The sequence below is a fragment of the Numida meleagris genome, chromosome 8 (assembly GCF_002078875.1).
Source record: "Numida meleagris isolate 19003 breed g44 Domestic line chromosome 8, NumMel1.0, whole genome shotgun sequence".
Lineage (NCBI taxonomy): Eukaryota > Metazoa > Chordata > Aves > Galliformes > Numididae > Numida > Numida meleagris.
Window position 1 is genome coordinate 1975198 of NC_034416.1, and position 19877 is coordinate 1995074.

Consider the following 19877-nt stretch of genomic DNA (forward strand, 5'->3'; position numbering starts at 1 on the left):
CCCCCCCCCCGCAGCTTTGATTTCTTGCAGCCTTTGATGGATGTTTTTTCCACCATGACTCAGAGTTCCTAAGAAATAAGGGCACACCGTATCTCACTGGTTAATAACCACACTTGTATCTCGTTGTTTGTGCAGCTGGAGTCATGCCTCCAGCCTTGCCTGAGGGCAAAGCATTGGAAAAATTGCCCCTGGTGGGGGTGCCCAGCTTTTTGTTTCCTCTCTGACACCAAAGCTGTGCCTCTGAACCCGCTGAGCAAGCCAGGCTGGGAGCTGAACCGTGTATTCAGCCACATGAACTGCAACCTGAGTGGTAAAAAAAATATTCCCTTATTCTCTTCTGCGCCAGCCTGTCCAGCTCCTCCTCACCTCCGGGTCTCCATAGAGCATCCTTGCTGGGCAGAGCAGAACAAGAATGATCTCTATTTCTGACCAAGCCTTCAGTCTTTCTTCTCTTCTAAATGCATTCAGTCCCTCGCTCCCTCCTCTGCTCCCCTCCCTCTGCGGCGATGTCAGATCAGGCAGATTTGTAACACGCTCTTACTTTGCTGTAGTGACACCAGCAGGCCTGAATATTTCATGCGGACAGCCAGAGCGGTGCTCGAGACCGAAATGGCCCTGGCATCGTGTGTGCTGCTGCCAGCTCTGCAGAGAGGCTCAGGGAAGGGGTCCTGGTGCTGCTGCTCCCCAGGGGCCAGCTCTGCCCCGAGCCCTGACCCAGGGATGCATTTATTCACGTCTGTCTGTCTGTCTCCCTTTCCGTGTGCCCAGGACGAGAAGCAGCCAGCCACCACGCTGCTGGTGGGCCCCCGGCACGGCATCAGCCATGTCATCGACCTGAAGACCAACCTCACCACCGTGCTGTCGGAGTTCAGCAAGGTCAGCAAGATCCAGCTGTTCCGGGAGAACCAGGGGGTGGCCCGGGTGGAGACCAGCATCCTGGATGCCAAGGTAGGCAATGGGGCATCACTGGGAACCAGCAGCGAGGGATAGGGGCCGTGAACATCAGTGCGGGTTGGTTGCTGCAGCACATGCTTGGGGATTTCTGGGGTCTCCAAGGGCCCTTTCCCCTCGCAGTGATGAAGAGGGTTCCTGTCCCTGCCTGGGGCACAGAGGCAGGAACTGAGGGGATGTGGGTCTGTGCCCGCTGGAGGAGCAGCCTTTCTCCACGTCCCCTCCCTCCACCTCATGCTTGGGAGATGGCAGCTCTCCCATGCACCTTCCCGTGGGCACGTATACACGATGCTTTATCTCCCTGAGAAAGTGCAGCCAGCTGCCCCCAGCCTCCAAAACCCTCCTGCCTGCGTCTGGACGGGAGAGCACGCTATGGGTGAGGCTCAGCAGCACCCGCCAGGGCACGGCCTGCTGCTATCTGTCTTCATTGAAGCGCTATCCAAAGGGCTGGGTTTTAAAGCCAGAATGTCTGCTCCAAAATGAGGCATATGTTAATCCCGCCGGGGACAGAGATGGATGAGGCAGGCTAAGAAAAGTTGGCAAAAAGATCATTACCTTGGAGCGCTAATCTGCTTACTGCAATTGCTCTATCGTACAGAACGTGTCGCTGGCTAAAACATGGGGTTGCAAATAAATCTGTTTCCTCCATGAGCAGGCTGTCAGAGGGCTGTGCTGCCGGTCGGGTCCCTCTCCTCTGGGGTCCTGCAGTGGAATCCACCTCACGTCCCTGAGATGTGGGAGCTCTGCATATCACATGGGGACACCCCACAGTCAGGATAAGGGCAGCCTGGGTCCGTACTGTGTCTGCCACAGCTGCTTGCTGGGTTTTGGCATTGCACTGCTGATGCTGTGGGTTAAAAAAGGGACCAGGACAAGGAGCAGCCCGCAGCCAGTGCCACCCCAATGCCCTCGCCCGCATCCCCAGCCCAAACCTGCTGGCCAGGAAGGAGCTGGGGAAGATTTCCAGGCAACAAGTGAGCTCGAGGAGGTCACAAACCATTCGTGTTTATTTCAGGAGGAAACTTGGTGTTTGTCTTATAAATAATGCACTGGGTAGTAATAGCTTTGCTTTGGAGCTTTTCCATCCTGGGCTTCAGTCCGTGTTTCAGACAGTCTGTTCTGGATGCAAAGCCCAACAGTGCCTCTGCTCTGCTTCCTTTCACTGCTCGCAGCTGCAGCGGTGGCAAAGGAGTGGCAAAGGGGAACCAGGTACTGGCAGGAGCAGAGGTGCAGGTGGAAAGCCCCAGGGTCTCCGCTGCAGGGCACAGGAAGGGTTTCTGTGCCGACTCGCTGGGGTTGAGCCTCGGTTCTGGCACTTGTAGATTTGCTGGGGACAGGGCGGTGGCACTGGAGGCCTCCTGTGATCTTTGTGCGCTTCATGCTTGGCTTGGTGGGCTGAGGATTACATTTCTTGGGATGGCCAAGTCCTTCCAAGTGGGAAGGGAAGGGGCTCCCCACGCTCCTCCCAGCTCTTCTGTGATGGGGCACAGGGACAGCTGGGGACATCAGAGCCAAATCCCCACCTTGCCCACTCAGCTCCAGCCGCTGTAGGATTGGTAGTGGTGAGGATGAACCCCTCGAGAACAGAGCCGGAGCTGCGTGGTGTCTGGCCGCTGGCCAAAACCGTTTAATCACGGGCATGGGGGTAATTGGCTTTGCATCTCCCAGCAGGACCCGCCAGCAGTTTAGCCAGGATCAAGGCTCGGCAGAGGAAAACAAAGGAAAAATTAATTCAGAAGTGTCCCCCGGCAGCTGCCGTGCCTGGAATCTGGCTATTGATTTCGGCATCCCGGGGGTACCAGGCGTGCTTCCAGGCTGTGACAGAGACAAAAGATCACCGTGCACCTCCAGCTGCAGCCTGCCTGGCTTCCCACAAGGCAGGGCTGCTCCTGCCCTCCTGCCTGGCCCCGCTCTGCCCCCTGAAAAAAGAGGGGATGCAGGGGCTGGTGGAGGGGGCTGGGCGTTTGCTGGCGTGAAATCCAAGGGGAGCCCCATTGCGCTGTGCAAACAGCGAGCGGAGCCGTCAGATTCCATCCACGCGAAGAGCGAGGCTTTAGAGTGATGCCAGACCTACAGGCTCTGCTTCCCACAGCTATATGAATCTGATTAGTTCCCTTTGCGCTAAAACATTCCGGAAAGCCGCGAGGCTGAGATCTCCTTTGTCTCAGCGCCGGGGCGGGGAGCTGTGGACGCGATGCTTTCCGCACGCGGAGCCCTTTGGGCACCATTGAATGGCGAGCACGCAGCAGCCTGCAGCGTCAGCCCGGGGTGGGAGCTGCCAAGAGCATGGGCTGCAGGCAGGGGATGGCCGCGCAGGGGCTGCAAAGCCAAACTTCAGTTGTTCATTAAAAGGAAGAAGGACAGACAGACCAACCTCGGGCATCGGGGGGAGCACTCAGGCAATGCAGAGGTGCCCAGAGCAGCGCCGAGCCACACGCGTGATGCACACGTGGCTGGGAGTTGTATTGATCAGCAAATGAGAAATCACGGTGCTCATCACAGCGAGCCCTGTATTGACAGAGCCGAGTTAATAGCGCGTAAGGGGAGGGAAGGAAGGGTCGTGGGCAAGGGAGACGTTGGCTGCCGTCTTGTTAGGCCTTGCTGCTGTGTTGTTAAACACAAACTTGGCAGAACGCCGGGGGTGAGCAGGGAACATAAATGATGTAAATTCGCATCCCAGCTTGCTCCTGCGCTGCGTGAAGGGGAGCAGCGTAAGACCCAGTGCGCGGGTAGAAAGGGGGAGGCTAAAAGGAAACAGGCATCAGCTTAGGGGTGATGAGAGCGTGTGGAGATCAGCTCATAAATTAATATAGATGTCAGGGTTGTTACGGTCCTCCAGCATAACCCTGGCCATAAAATTCCATCCGAACATTCTTCTTCAAAACCTTCACCTTTGTCTGAATGAGAGAATACCCTTCAGGACACCGCGCTTTGATTTAAAGGCGGTGCGTAATAGGAAAAGCGCCATATCCTTAATAAGCTAATGCAGGACTTGTCTCCCCTATCCAGGATAAATTTATTTTGCTTTACTTTGCGGAGAGATTGGCTGCCAAGCAGGGAACTCGGTGAAAAAATGCCCTTTGCTCCTTAAGACTGGAAAATCCAGAAAGCGAGTACGCGTGAAAGATCGGAACGTGAATAACTTCAGGCTGCCTTACGGATGGAGAGGTAGAAAGAGCTTCCTCTTCCAATCACGCTCCTTTCCACGGCCTCTTATCGCTCAGGGGCGAACCATTACTTGCGTGTCCCCCTGTGGATCTGCTGTTTGGCGTTCTGAAATGCGGATGCTCAAGGCGCGGTGTGAAAGCTGCCATCGTCCCCAGGGCGCAGTGGGATGGGGCAGGGTCCCGGCACCCACCCTGCCCTGTGGGATGGTCCTAAGGGGTGGCTCAGCTCTGTGTGCACCAGGCACAGGAACCCCACCAAAGCCCCCCAGGTGCAGGACGTCAGCCACCGCCGCTCTCACCTCCGTGTTTGCTTCGTTTCTGGTTTCTCGCGCTGCTGCATAACAGAGGGGGAAAAATGTGCAAATGTCTCCTCATTCAACAGATGGCTTGAAAACAACCGAGGAGGCTTAGCCCTGGGTAGGAAGCACTTGTTTTAAGGAGGTTTCATATGGCGGAACTGGAACACATGGTTACCTTTCATCGCTTATGTCAAGCTGGGCTCAGAGCTGGCATCCCCCTCCCCACCGCTGGATGCTGCCTCCTCCATCCCTCCCCTCTGCCCCTGATCCGTGTCACCTTGGGTTTGTTCTCCGTGATGGCACAGCTCAGTGCCGTGTCGCTTTATTTCTCATCCTCACTTTGCACAGCAGCGGGACGGGGACTCCTTTTCTCCCTGCCCCCTGGGGACATGGTGTGGGGCTGGCGGCCTCGTGCCCGGCTGCACTGCATTGTGGCGTTGCATCTGATTTTTTTTTTCCTCTCTTGAAAGCAAAGACCTTTTTTGGCGTGCAAACCAATGCTCTCCTAAAACAGAAGACACCATCTGCTCCTAGGCGCAAATTGAATTTTCCGAAGGGTTACATTTAAATAAGATCCACGGGCTCAGAGCAGTGGCTGGGGGAGCCCGAAATGGATTTTTGCCCCTTCTGCAGCTCAGTGCATGCAGATGCATGGGTGTATGGGAGAGCAGCGTGGTGCCTGCAATGAACTGAGGGTTCTGGCATCTGGAGGCTGCACAGAGCCCCCAGGGCCTGGGGGTTAATGCTGGTGCTTGCAAGTGGGCTCAGAGCATTGGCACTCAGTATATCAGACCCCGCAGGGAGCACGCAGCAGCTCTCACCTCTTTCATCTGCAGTGCAGCACTGTGGGGATTTGGTGGAGATCAGCACGGGCGAGCACCTGGCTGTCTCCTCCTGCCAGCCAGCTCCTCATGGCACCGGTGACAGCCCTCCAGCCGAGCCTCACACCGTGCCTCTCTTGCCTTCCAGCCGCTGGTGCTGCTGATGGAGTGGCCCGAAGCCACCAACTTCGCCTGCCTGATCGCAGGTTACTGCCGTCTCCTGGTGGACTCCAAGAAGATGATATTCTCCAGGCCGCCCAGCCAGCCCCCGCCACCTCAGATTATCAAGGCAGGTATGGTTCAGCCTCTGCTTTCCGTGCGAGCACCTTCCCCGCCACCTCCTCCACCCCTCCCTCTGGGCAGGAAGGAGACGTGTTTTTCCAGCATCTCTTCTCTGCTCCTGTCCCTGCGGTGCCAGCAGCCCACTCTGAGCAGCAAACAAGTCCTGGCTTTGCAAAGCTCTCACTTAATCAAGTGTGAGCTGGCAGCCGTAGTCCCTGGCTGTGCAGTGGCCCTTTCTGCCACCTAGCAAATGCGAAGCACTGTGAGCGTCGCTCCGGTGGCTCCTGGAGCAGACCCAGGTGACCCCGTTGTGCTGCCGATTTCCTACAGCAGGGAGAAAATCTGGGGGTCCCAACCTGCTGCAGGGACACAGGTTGGGTCTCACCAGGCACTGATGCTCTGTTCCTTGAGGACAGATTTCAGCTGTCAATCACCCGCAATTATTGTCAAGAAGGATTTCAAATGGGAGCCAGCCAGGAGTTACATGCTGTTACTCCATTCAGATGTGCATATGGTGTAAGGGAACACAGAATACGGGCTCGGTGGCTGGAGATGCTCCCCATTGCCATCTGCGAGGAGACGGGAGGTGCCCTCCCTCTCTGCGTGCCAAGAGCTGCAGTTTGGCTGGGGGGTGCCAAAACTGTCCCTTGGAGGTGGATATTAGCCAAGGGAGGTGCCGAGAGCTAGCGGGGTCCCTTGGGAACGGAGCCGGTGCCCCGAGGTGTGAGGAGGGCACCTGGATGCGGAGCGGGCACCAGCGGAGGACACAGCAGGAGGAACCGGGAAGGCACCTCCAGCAATCCCAGAACATCCAGGGACAGAGCTGGCGGTGATGTCGGTGTGAGTATGTGAGCATGGTTTCCTTTTGTGTCTTCAACCTGTGCCTCTTGCTAACAGCTGCCACCGTGCTCTCTGCTCTGGGTGTCCTACATAAACCCAGTTCCCCTTGGTAGGAGTGAAGGGTGCTTCCAAATTAACTGGCTGACGTCAGAGTGCTTCCTCCCTGGGTTATGTCACCCGGGGGTGGGCTGCAGGGGGCTGTGGGGCTCAGGGAATGCAGTGGGAAGTGGAGAGCATCGCAAAAGCCCAAGGGCTGCCACAGTCACAGGTTGCCTCGGGGATGTCTCAGCACATCCAGGAGGTGCTTTTCCACATTCCAGTGATAACAGCCAGCATCTTTCCTTAGTGAGATTTTGCTTCGTGATACAGAGCATGGCCCAAACCAGGAGGTGCAGTAGGTCCTGCCCTTCTCTTGAGAATCCCAAGAAAGCAGTGTCACACCATGTGGGGGCTGGAAGAGTGTGAAGGGGAGTGACAGCATGGTAGGACAGGGATGGAGCCAAGGGATCCATGCTCTTCATGTTGGCCCCTCGCTGGGTACACCCAGTACACTCAGGCGAGGCGCTCAGGCATCGTTCTGGAGAGATGAATTAGTATTGAGAAAACAAAGCCTGCCCACAGTCCTGGTCTGCCCACAGTCCTGGTCCTGGTCCGGCTGTAGACTGAGCCTCCAGGAGCCAGGCAACTCACGGATTTCTGGTCATTAGCACATCTCTGCAGGAATGATAAGAAAGTATCACTGGGATAAATCAAGTTTGCTCAGGCTTTGACTTCCCAGGCTGCAGGCAGAATCTTATGCACCACATCAAGCCCTGCCCCGTGCTTTTGCCTGTGAGCAGAGCACATCCATCTTCCCAGAGGTGCATTAAACCCTCCTGCTGAACCGCAGTCCTGCTTAGAAATGCGTGCTCGCTCTGGATGCCGTCAGTTCAATCCCACTCTCAGCATTTCCCTGCAGAGCCACGCAGAGCCCTGCTCTCCCCACAGCAGCAATTTGCCCTCCTGCCCTTTCCTCCCCCCGCAGCCCCCCAAGCATGCATCATGAGAGCAGTGCCCGGGTGCTATCTCAACTCTTTACCAGGACTTTCTCCCCTAGAGAAAGCAGCTGGATTACAGATTTTACAGGTTCTAGCCTTGCTCAGGAGTGGGCAGCCAGCAAAAGCCCCGCTCAGCACGGAGAGGCTGGTGTACGTGAGCTCTGGCACGCTGAGGGTCTGCACGGATGGTCCTTTCTTCTCTGCCTCGGTCCATGTAACCCACTGCTAACGGTGCCCCCCAGCAGCAGCAGCACAGCACGCACTCACCCAGCTGCTTTTCCTGAGCACCAGCACGGCCATAAACGAGAGAGAGATGGTTTTGATTAGAATTTTAGCATTGCAGGTGACGTACAGCGTAAGACAAACGTGTGTTTGGGGAGACAAATCGTCCAATTTGTTGAGCTAATGAATTTAATTAGGATTTATTTGATTTAATTTACACTTGCTAAGACAGAGCCTGCATCCCCCTGGCAGGCGCTCTCAGCACAGCTGCACAATTCAGCCCGACACGCAGGCAGAGGCCCCTCCAGGGGCTGGACCACTGGCCAGCTGGGGCGGTGTTTCAGCTGCTCGCCTTGCACAGAGAGGAGAGATAGAAGCCTGGCAAAGACAAATGCTCAATAAGGGGCAGAGCAACACTGCATCATGTTTAGCAGCCTGCTGCTGGGCTCGCTGCAGAAGTGGCTGAGTACAATGGCTCGGTCATGCTGATGTGATGTGAAAACGGTGATGGTAATTCCTTTTTGCCATCTAACTCATGAAACGCCAGGGTGAGGCCGAAGGTCCTCGTTCACGCATGCAGACACGCTGTTCCCATTGCACTCTGAGTCGCAGTGGTGGCTGCGTGAGGCAGCCCCAGGTTGGGGTGCTGGCTGTGCTGGGCAGCCCTGCTCCTGCCACCCTGCAAAGGACCTCGCTCCCTCTCTCTTGCTGGGCTGCAGCACAGAAATGAGCTGTTTGCTCAGCTGGCCAACCTGGACAGAGCCCAGCTGGGAGCTGAAAGCTGGCTGACGCAGTTAGGAAACAGATCTGTCAGGAAAGGTTAAAGGAATTCACTGTGGCTTGTTTAAAACAGAGGCGTGTGGGGAGGGAGGAACACGATGATCTCGCTGCATCTGAAGGCGGCTCAAGGAAGGGCAGCGGTCGGTTGTGCTGCATGTCCCTGATGTCACTGGTCGATTCCCAACAGAGATAAAAAAAAAAAAGAAAAACGAGAAACAGCTTTAGGGTCGAGACTTTCCCACCTGAAACGCCATAGTATTTAACTGTATAAAATGTCCACGATTTAGCTCTGTGGTCGTTGCGGAGCCCCGCGAGGCGGTGTGTTCCGTCGGTGTGCCGTGGGCTGTTGCTGGCTGGGGCTCAGCTGCTCCCACATCCCATCGAGCTCTAGCCGGCCTTGGCCAGACACATACAAAGGCCATACTAAAACATTTCTAGCAGCTCTGTGTTAACAACCCGCGCTTGGTGGAGAGGCCAAGGCCTCCATCACCCCCATGTTTATGGAGGACAGAGGGCAGAGAGCACGTGGAACCCTCCAGGGTGGGCAGCAGCTCTCCCGTCCTCCTCTCCCCTCTGCCCGCTGCTGCTCCTGACGCTCTGCTGTGGTTTGGCTTTAGATTACATGGACGCACACCACCTCCCCCGGCCTGCGGCGGCGGGGCACGCTGGAAAGAAGGAGGGCGGGTTCGTGGGGGGCCCTGCCGCCAGCCCCCCCCCCGGCAGGCCTCGGGCGGCCCGCGCCTCGGACCCGGAGCTCGTCAGCTTTTGCTACCTGCACATGCGAGAGCAGAGGAAGGAGAGAGAGAGCAGGACGGATATCAACGAAAACCTGATTTTTTTCGAGGAAACGCGTCCCAGGACCAAATCCGACCCCACATCCAAGAGCTCCGGCCAAGGCTACGACGGGGCGGCCAACGAGCGTGACCCCGACGGCCCGGAGCGCGAGCGGCACGCCAGCCGGGCCCGGGCCCACACCATCGACACGCACCCGCGAGCCGACGCTGCCCACTTCTACTGCGAGTCCTGCAAGGCCAAGATCAGGAGCCGGCTGGCCTCGCGCAAAGCTGGCGGCACCCGCGACAACATGGTGGACCTGATGTCGCTCCCCCCTCCCGGCAGCGACGAGGAAGAGGACGAGGCGACGGCCCTGCTCCCCGCCATCGCTGCCCCCCCGCCCGGCTTCCGCGACAACAGCTCGGATGAGGATGACCCCAAGCGCCGGGCGGCCGCGCAGGGCCAGGAGCAGGGCCGGCACCTGTGCAGCATCCTGTACGACGAGATCCCCGTCACGCTGATAGACAGCGTGCAGACGCGGACGGTGCGGGACCATGCCCAAGAGCTGGACGATGCCCTGGTGTCCACCCTGCAGGCGCTGGAAGCCCTGGCTGCTTCGGAGGATTGTCCGCACCCCCCGCCGCAGCAGACAGCAGGTAGCGGAGCGGCCATGCCTTTCTTTTTCCCTTTTAACCTTGGGTTCCATCAGCACGTCCTTCCTTTCACCCTTCCCTTTGTTATTCTCCCAACCCCGTAGGCACGTATGTCCCTCAGCCTTTGCAGGCTGGCACCCAGCTGCCGCAGTGTGAGCTCTGCCCAGGGCACGCTGCAGTCAGTGGGATCAGCACAGCTCTCCCCTCCCTCTGCTGCCCGCTCACTGTGGCAGAGCAGCTGCTGCCAGGTTTCCCTCCTCGCTCCACAGACCTCCCTGCAGCCCTGCTCTTGCTCGCGCTGGAACCCTTCCCAGGACCTCTTCCCGGGCCAAGAGATGAATGGAGCTAGCAAGGCAGCTCCGCTCTGACAAGTGATCTCTTAAATGAATTAACTCTTACTTGGGGGAAGTGACTAAATGGTCTCCCATGGGATCCTGCATCCTGCTGCGCTGGGGCCTTCCTCCCGCACTGGGTTCCTCTCTCCTCCCCGCAGTGGTGTGGCACAAGCATTGCCGTGGGGCTTTCTCTGTGTCCCTCCCCAGGTCTTATCGTTCTGGCCGCCATCACACCCGAGTCATCCTTGGATTCTGGCCACGAGACCAACTCCTCAGAGCTCACCGATGTCTCGGAGATGGTCTCTGCTATGAAGCAGCACCAGAACGCAGCCTACTTCCTCGCTCAGCACATCAACAAAGAGAACCTCCTGGCCAGAAAGGACCTGCCTTTCCGAATCCAGAGCTGTGCTGCTCAGGCTGTTCTCACCTCGCCGTACGCCCTCACCCGCCAGGAGACGAGCCCTTCAGTGAAGCCAGCTTTCTCTCACCCAAACCCCAGCCTTACCAACTGCAGGAGCAAACAGGAGCAGCAGAACGCTGAGCAGAGTTACACCGTGGCTGCCCAACCGGTGCTGACCTCCCAGCGTAGTGAGCAGAACAGAGGGGCTCCGGTGCCAGGCTCTGAATGCAAAGGTGCAGGCCACACAAAAGCTGCCTTTGAGGGACCTCTGCACGCCACAGCAGCACCGAGCAGAGAGCAGTCACAGGATCTCCAAGAGAAGATGCCCAAAGAAGTCCTGCCGAGCCCCAAACTCGTCCCGGATCAGAAAAGTGGTGTGACTCCAGCCATCATTTCAGCTGCTCTGCAGCAAGTGGCCAACGCTAAAGGCTCAGCAGCATCAAAAGAAGACAAGACTGTGAATGGGACCGGTGGCTGCGTGTCAGCCAGCAGCAAGCCTTTGAAACTTAAAGGAGGTCAGCTAACTGCAGAGCCATTGTGCCACTGTCAGCAGCAGCAGCAACTCTCTCAGCAGCAGCATAGTGAAGCTTCTCCAAGTCCTATAGAAGCTCATGGCGGTAAGGGTGAAGCTTTCCATCCCACCTCAGGAGGTGAAGAAACGATGCCTGGTAAGACTTTTGCCTCTAAAAGCTACCAGCAAAAAGTGAGTAGAGATGCCCTGGGAAAAGCAGCGAGCGGGGAGCCCGGTCAGAAGGGGGGTGGGGAAGCCATGAATCTCATCTTTCAAAAACACACGGCTCCTTCAAACCAAGGAGAGAAAACGCAACAGGAAAGTTCAGCCAAAAGCTTAAAAGTTGAGAGCAGCAATCTGCACTCTGCGTCACCTGTTGGCATTTTCAGGAGTACCAGTGAGGATTCCAAGGGGCCAATCCAGCTGGTGCCCAGGTCTGAGAGCCTGCAGATCAGCACTGTGCCTTCCAAAAAAGTAGACAAGATCCTGGAGGCGACCCAGGCAGATGTTGATGTCCCAGCTAAACCCAAAGCTCCAAAAGCTCCCTTCAGGTTGAGAAACCTGTTTTCTGCTACATTTCCTACCCGGCTGAAGAAGGAGACGGACGAGCGGCAGGCCCAGCTGCAGAAAGTGAAGCAGTATGAACTGGAATTCCTGGAAGAGCTGCTCAAGCCAAAGAGCAAAGGTGACCTCCCACCACAGGAGTACCTGCACCCTCCTGCCCCCGGGCGCTGCAGCTGCCAGCTAAGGAGCAGCCCTGTGCAAAAAGTCCCGGGGATGTCCAGGGAGCAAAGGCGCAGCTGCGACTGCAAGCGGATTTGCAGGGGGGTGAGACCACCTCCCAGCCAGCTGGTGATGCCAGAACTGGAGAGGCATGGGAGGGATAAAGTCACTGACGACCAGCAGCAGGCAGAAGCAATTAGGTTGACGAGCATGAGCAGCCCTTCCAAAGGCAAGCGGATACGATCTACGAGCTTAGAGTCCAGGGACTACCGGTCAGATCCAGAAAACGATGTGTCGTGTTTGACAACGTGTGCTTCCCGAGGGGAATGCATGGGTGCTCCGCAGTACAAGAAGCTCTTGCGTCGCTACAGTGTCAGTGAATTAGATAAGACTGACAGGACATCCCTGTCCTCTGACATCTACCAGAACATCTACCCGGCCAGGCAGAAAGGCCCTCAGAAGGAGTCTGAGCCCAGCATCCTTTGTCCTGTTCTGAAGAGCAAAATCCAGGAAGCCGCTGGGGTGGCTGATCCATCCTATGTCCAAATAACACAGGAGAAAAAGAACCAGAAAGGTTCGGCAGTGTTCTCTGTCCAGGAGGAGCTGTACCCAAGCCCTGCAGAGCTGCGGGATGAAGACGTGGAGGATGAGAAGTGCTGCTCCATCCGGTACTGCTTCTACTACAGGAAATGTGACGTTGCGGATGATGGGAGTGAGAAGGATGAGCTGTCCTATTCCATCCCCATGCAGATACTGCCGGGAATGAAGCTGGACAACCAGATGGTCCCGGTCATGAGCAGGACGCTTCAGGTCCTCGATGCAACAGCCTGCAGCAGTCCCAACGACAGTCAAACCCAGGAAATAGATTTAAGGACCTCCACTTTTGAGGGGAGCTTGGCAAAGATCAACATCCTTCGAGGCCACGCCTACAGCTTGCCCAATGGGTTTCTGCAAGTGCAGCTGGACACCAACGAGCTCCTGACCATCCTGCGGCAGTGCGTGGTGAGCCCTGATGTCCGGGACTGCAAACTCTACATCTCCCAGCTGGCTGAGTACAAGCAAGAGCTCGCCCTCAAGTTCAAGGAGTTCCGTGCGTCCTGCCGCCGCGTGGCAGCCGTTGACAAAAGCCCGACCCACATGCTCTCCGCCATCACGAGCAGCTTCCAGGTGCTAAGCAGCCTCATCGAGACCTTCGTGAGGCTGGTGTACATCGTGCGCTCGGAGTCCCAGCGCCAAGAGCTGCTGACGAAGGTGGAGGAAGTGGTGAGAAACTACACCTTCCTCCTGCGGGCGGCGGAGGAGTCCACGGCCAGAACGCTGAGCCACCAGCAGACGGTGGAGCAGCTGGCCCGCCAGTCCGCCACGGTTGCCACCGTTATGAGCACGCTCACGCGCTCCCTAAAGACGCTGATCAATAAGTAAAGCGGCTGCGAGAGCCAACAAGCCAGTGTGTGCCGGGCTGCCCGTCAGTGGTTCTTGCATCGCGTAGGTCTGGTGAGGGTGTCTGCCTGCAGGGAAAGCCCACGCCTGCTGAGGGCTGCAGCGGAAAAGACGTTGTTTCTCTACAGAAGGGATGGTTACGTTGGCGGGGTTTGGAAAGGGAAGTTCATGCCTTGTTGCAGGCTGTGCAGCCGGCTTGTCAGGGGTCTCATGCAGCTGCACTGCTTGTCCTCAGGCATTTGGGAGGCACAGTCATCCCATCGCCACGCTTGTTGGGTTTTGAGTGGTTCTGGGCCTCCCTCGTGCAAAGAGCTGGCACTGTCCCCCTTTGTCACGGTGCGCGGTGACCAGCAGTGAGCAGGGACTGGGCTGACACCGCCCGGCTTCACTCGGGCAGTGGTCCGGTTGGAGCCAAACCAGTGTCTTGCCACGTAAACAGCTCTTCTGCCTCCAGGGTCTTCGTGGCCCACAGATGCAATGTAATTAGCAGCAGAAGGCATCTCCGGGATGCAACTCCCTGCTGCTGTGCTAGGCCTTGGGAAATCCTAGCATGGAGAGGATGCCACGTTCCTAGGACAGGGCTAGGTCCCCCCAGCAGGCTCTACTCCCACAGCTTAGGCACCGATGCCCCAGTCCTGCACATGGGCACTGCCTGTGGAAAGGCAGCAGCTCAATGCTGTGTGAGCAGGGAGCTGTTCCCCATCCTCTGCTGGATGGCTGTGACCATGCTAGGAAGCCTGCAGAAACCCGGATCGCTCTGTGACCAGTGCGAGCCAGAAGCTGGGCTAGCAGCTGAGAGAAGACCTCTTCCATGCCATTCTCCAGAGCAGGTCTGTGCCTCCGAGGCTCAGCCCAGCCCCTCTCCTGCCGCTTCCTTTCACAGTGCCCATGGGAGAGGAGCCCGGGTCGGGTTGGTCTGAGGCACGGCTTCCTCCTGAGCCAGGCAGTGCTGCTCCTGCCCTCCTCGCCGGGGGCTGGGAGCCTTCTTCTGTCTCCACTGGACTGACTGCCATGAGGAACGTTACTTAGCACCACATAATGGTTATTTATTCAGAGTTGGGTTGGGTTTTTCATTTGTTTGATTTTTATTCATTTATTTTTTACTTGCAGACGAATAGTAAAATGACTCCTAATCACTTTCCTTCGCACCCCGGAGGCTGCCCTCCTCCTCCTCCCAGTCTAGCTTCTAGACCGAATCAATCGGAACGCCTTAACTGGTGCTTCAGTGCACTCACCCACCCTCCAAAACACAGCAGCCAGGAGGAGAAAATGCAAGGTTACGCATCACATCGACCTCCCCGTGCCACCCATGCACCTCATGCACACGGGGGGTCGGGGCCACAGCGCTCCCTGTGCCCCCCCTGCACCCATCTCAGGCTGAAGGGGAGATCACAGCAGGAGGGGGAAGGGCTGCCAAAGCCCACAGGATTGCCCCGTGGCTGGCAGAGCGCACGGTCAGGGATCTCCGTAGGATCTATCATTTCCCATATCTATTATTTTTATTTTTATTTTTTCAATAAATATGCACATTCGAAATCTCTCGTTCTTCCATAAGAGTTATGGAAATGCACAATGTGCTTTTAACGTGAGCATCCTCTGCCGAGTGCAATAACGTCCCCCGGCCCACGGCTGCCCCGGGCTTTGGCCATTGCTGTCAGCAAGGCAGAGGGGATCCTCCTGCCTCCTGCTTTCCAGAACCATGTAGCAAATACACAGAGGAAGAGCCAGTTTGGATTTCAGTCCACGGCGGGCAGAGCCTGGTGTAATGCTGAAGGCCGACAGGGAGCTGTGGTTTTCTTTTCCCCGTGAATTATCTATTACAAAACTCCAAGTTCCCTCAAGCTCCCCGTGATGCCTCCATAAATCTCTCAGTCTAATACAGAGGAAAACTTTTTTATTGTCTGTATATAGTATATATAAAAATATATAAATTATATATATATATACACAAATTTATGTCTTGTTTTACAAACAAGAAAGATTAAATATATTCATCTTAATATCCAAACGAGCACGTTGGGTCTTTCTTTTTTTTTTTTTTTTTTTAAAGAACTTGGTGGAAGTCGGGCTGTTCTTTGCAGAGCACTGCTGACAAGCGAACACCCTTCCTTTTGTTGCTATAGAAATGCACGTATGGACGGCGCAGCAGCGAGGCACCGCGCTCGGAAGGAAGGAGGGCACGGAGCAGCAGGTTTGATGCAAGAACTGTGCAAACAGTCTCCTAGCTACAGGTGAGGTTGCACTGGGGACGTGGTTTGCCTGGCACGGTGAGCTGCTCTCTTTTCATCAGGGAGGAAGGTGCTGACGCGTGCCCTCTGCATACCCTAAAGCCTCCAGGAACCGTGCAAGCCAAGTCTGATATAGGCTGGGCACACGCAGCCTCAGGAACTGGGCCGCTTTCTGTACGGGGGCTGAATGTGTTGTCTAAAGCAAAGATAGCAGCAGCCTCAGCGCACACACTTTCTCAGTGCCCCCAGGCCGGTTATTTTAATCTGCATCACACCATTCCCCATGCTGAAATAACAAATGGTGCTCGACACTGACTGGGACGGCTATTTATAAAGCTGGGGATGGATCAAAACCTTGGGAAAGCCAAGAGGGTTCTTTAACACGACAGAGAGCCTGAGAACGTCGCTGTCAGCCGGCACTTCCATCAGCAGCTCCGCAGCCGGTGCCGAGCTCTCTTAGTACCATCTAGTGGGCAATGAGCACCGCGGTGGAAAGGAATGATTTCTTCACACGCTGCTGTTGTCTGTAAGCAATGTCGCTCGGGGCTCTGGGGACAGCTGGATGTCCCCATGAGGAGGGAGGAGCAGCTCTAGCATGCACCCCAGGAAATGCATCTCCTCCTTTATTACTGCATTGCTCTCCTCACTGCTGCACAATGGCCTCGCTGCGTTGGGCACCTGTCCGCGCTCCTGCAGGCAACGATCCACGTAACATCTGCTAGCTGATGGCTCTGCAAAATCTGCGTCTCAGTTACACAGCACAGAGAATTCTTTCTTTTTTTTTCCCCAACTCTAGTGCCTTTCTGACCTCTGTCCGGTTCCTCTCTCTCTCTGTTCTTACTGAGCACCCCTCAGATCGAAACCACTGCCCTGGCAGCTTCAGAGCAAAGTATGCAGTGCTCAGAAAAGGACGATGTCCATTTGCGGGTGTGTGCACTCCAAGACAGACCCATTTTTCTCCATCCCCTCCCAGCAGAGCAGTCTGCCCGAGCCCAGCTGTGCTGTGCAGGCTCAGGGCCGTGCCAATGCAAAGATAAATGATGAATAGCTAGCTTTTATCCTCACTTAAAGCACAGGGCCTGCGCTCCTGTGTAAGACATCCCGACCAACGTGGAGCTGGCTGGGACACCCATGGCTTTGACTGGACAAGGGAAAATCTGCAGGTATCCCAGCTCGCCCACACCTCCCCTCCTCATTCAGTGTATTAGAAAACGACCCACACAGATACTGGGAAGCTGTTTTCCAGAGGTGTTCTGTGCCAGGCTAGGTAACTCCATGGCGTTAGCAGCCAGAGGCCTTCACGGGGCAGGATATCCTACCCAACTCCCCAGGTAAGGAGCAAACAGGGTGGTTTTCTGCAGCTGAACTATAAAGTCATGAAAAGGCAAACAGGCTGCACTTAAAGCAGCAGAACTGCCAGCGCTGCCTCTCTGGATGCGTGCCCTGAGGTTAGCTGGGAGACACAGATTAAAGGGCTGCGGATGCGCACAGCCCAGAGCACATTATGAGGTTCCACTAAATCCCACTTTGAAAAGAACCTTGGAAATATTCCTAAATCCAAAGAGATTAAGCAGAAAACTTTAGTGCAGGAAGAATATCCACCTCGTGCTGGAACAGCTGGGCTCTATCCTCCTATTTTTAAGCGGAGTAGTAGTAATCACGCAGTAAAAATTAGGAACACGTTCAAAGGGGCCAGGCAGGACCTTTAATAAGTTTGTAATTCCAAGTCTGGACTGCTTCTTACAGAGGCCTGGAACACTGTTTCCTATGGTTTAGTCCTTTTGTTGACAACTGGTGGACGAGCTCTGGTTCAGTGATGCTGTGTGTAGCTATGTAGTGTGGGTGAGCTTCATTCCTACACATAACCCATCTGGAACCAATGGGATACCTACGATTAAGTGATTTTCCTCTTCAAAGGAAAGAATAGAGTGTTCTAATAGAGTCAGTAAAGATCCGGAAACAAGACAGCTCTCATTTGATCCTGGAGGGTTTGATAGTAGCAGAAAGGGGATTCATCTGAAAATAATCCCCATGAAAAAATGATAGAGGCAGAGAAGCAGCAGAAAATGAGCAGGCAGCAGAAACGCTGTCCAGACCCGATGGTAAGATTTTCTACAGCCCACACAGAAAAGCCTCAGTTTTCTAAATTGTTAAGTGAGAGCACTGGAAAGCAGAGTGACATCTGAACGTCCTAAGACTGGAGGTGGGCCCTCACCCACAGCAGCAAATGTGTTGGACGTGGTGAATTCATGCACCAAAGGGCAGAGTTGTGCTGTACCCACTGAGCGTCATTCATTAACTGGATGGGCCACAAGGCAGACAGAAGGAAAACAAAACTCTCCACAAAACGCTTTGTGCATGAAAATGGGGCCTTGGTAAAGTGGTGGTAATTGAGCAGCAATTGTATGCAGGAATGTGCCAAGAGAGGGAAAAGGGCCACTTGTCTTGATTGGCATTGCTATGAAATTTGATAGCGTTAATGAGCTGCTTGAAACTTCCTGGAAAATATATTCGCAGGCCGCAGAACACAACGCCATTTCTGATTCAGCAAACCTCCATGCTCTCGGGTAAATAAAAAGGGAGGTGTGCTGTTCCTGTGCCTTCAGCATGTCTGCAGGTGACATATATATCCATATTTCCAAAGAAGAACACAGCAGCTCAGGCTCCAGGATAGTTCCCTCCAACAACAAAGTCAACGAGCACTTCTCCACTGGGTAAACCAAATGGAAATTGAAGTCCTTAGACTGGAAGTAGACAATTCGGTTTATTACGATTGCCTTTCAAACCGAAGCAAGCCACACTGAATTTGGCACTTAAAAAATACTCCCATCCACTTCTGCATCCAGCCTTACTGAACTGCAGTCTTTTTCCAGAGTGCCCTTTCATAGCCGGACTGGGGCCAATAGATTTCAGCCACCTAGCCCCTGCCTGCATCCAGCTGAAGGCAGATCCAGATAAACCTCTCTTCAAAGCTGAAGGAGAAGAACCTCCCGAGCAAGCTCCTTGGCTTTGTTTAACTAGGCCTTAGCTGCCCGCCGGTAAAAAGCTTCTCCTCAATAAAACCACTCATTATCCTGTTCTAAGAGCAATAAATCGTTAAGATGGGTGGACTTTTGTCCTGGTAACCACCACGCTGTCCGACTCTCCAAAGAAGTCCTGGCGGCTGCAGCACCAGAGGCAGCAGGGAATGCTGAAAACACTCCTTCATGAGACATGAGAGAAGTTGTTGAGGCCCTGTTTAGAAGATTGAGGATCTAATTTCATCTTTTGTCAGATTTGTCATTCCTGAAAATCCCTTCTCTGAGATCCCAGGAGGATGCTGACAGAACAGTGACTCCACAATTCCTGCGAAGGGGAAACCGAGAGTTCATCTATGAGAGCAAACGTTGGTGTGGATTCCCAGTGCTGGGCTCAGGAATGGGGTCGGAAGGGACAGGGACGTGGGATGCAGGAAAAAAAACAGTGCCATTTGAGCCAAGACTGAAGGAAATGGCTCAGAAACAAATATGTCAAGGACTGGAAGCTATCCATCCTCCAAATTCTTCATGCGGCAGGGAAGAAAGGCCTCGAGGCTATTTCTGCAATATAGAGCTTTATCACTGAAATATACCCGCAGAAATATATTATTCCACAGGATAACAAGAGGTTTTATTGAGGAGAAGCCTTTAACCAGAGTGCAGCTAAGGCCTAGCTACACAAAGCCAAGGGAGGTTCCTCTCACAATTAACCCAAATTATTGCTTGGAAAAAGCAAGCTGTGAACTGTGAAGTGCCCGTAGGCTAAGCATGACGAAAAAAGAATGACCAAAGTGTGGGAGCTGTTGATACGGAATAGTGGCAGCAATGTGTGCTTGGTGCAACGCTGTCAGAAATTCGGGAGACATCCATCAATCTCACATGAACCAGTGGGCAGCCATCTGGCTGGTATTTTCTTACTTTATTATTAAAATGAGCCATTTTTTTGCTACAAATTGGAAGCAAAGAGCTGTAGTCTTCCCTTCCCGTTCTCCGCATTTGCCGTGCGCTGCAACCACACCGCCGCGGTCACTTCCGGCCCCTGGGGATCCATCATGGCGACCGGAGGGGGGTGGGGGGGCGCCAAGCGCGTGGCCAACGCTCCCCCCCCCCTCCCATCCCCGCGGCCGCTCTGACCAATCCCCGAGCAGGCGGACAGGAAGCGACCAATCACCCGTCTCCTCCTGCCCTTCGCCCCGCCCCTCTGGGGAGCACGCGTGCCCACCTCGCTGCTCCCCAGCGAGGGCCGTTGTTTGGGCGCTCGGTAGGGCAGGCCAAGCCCCGCCCACCGCGCCCTTCACGCCATTGGAGCGTCTGGATGGGACCCGCCCCCGACAGCCACGTAGCCAATAGGAGTGCGCCAAGGCGTGTCCGTTGGGAGCGAGGAGTCTATAAAGGGC

At 55.2% G+C, this 19877-nt stretch overlaps 1 protein-coding gene across 2 annotated transcripts in view; it reads left to right on the top strand.

Moving 5' to 3' along the window:
* The window catches only part of FRMPD3 (FERM and PDZ domain containing 3), a 26720-nt gene extending 11477 nt beyond the window's left edge, over positions 1-15243 (top strand). For both annotated transcript variants that reach the window (XM_021406382.1, XM_021406381.1), the window contains 4 exons: positions 769-948; positions 5387-5531; positions 9017-9829; positions 10369-15243. In XM_021406382.1, coding sequence (XP_021262057.1) covers positions 769-948; positions 5387-5531; positions 9017-9829; positions 10369-13217 — 3987 coding nt within the window. In that variant the 3' untranslated portion in view covers positions 13218-15243. The remainder of the gene's footprint in view (positions 1-768; positions 949-5386; positions 5532-9016; positions 9830-10368) is intronic.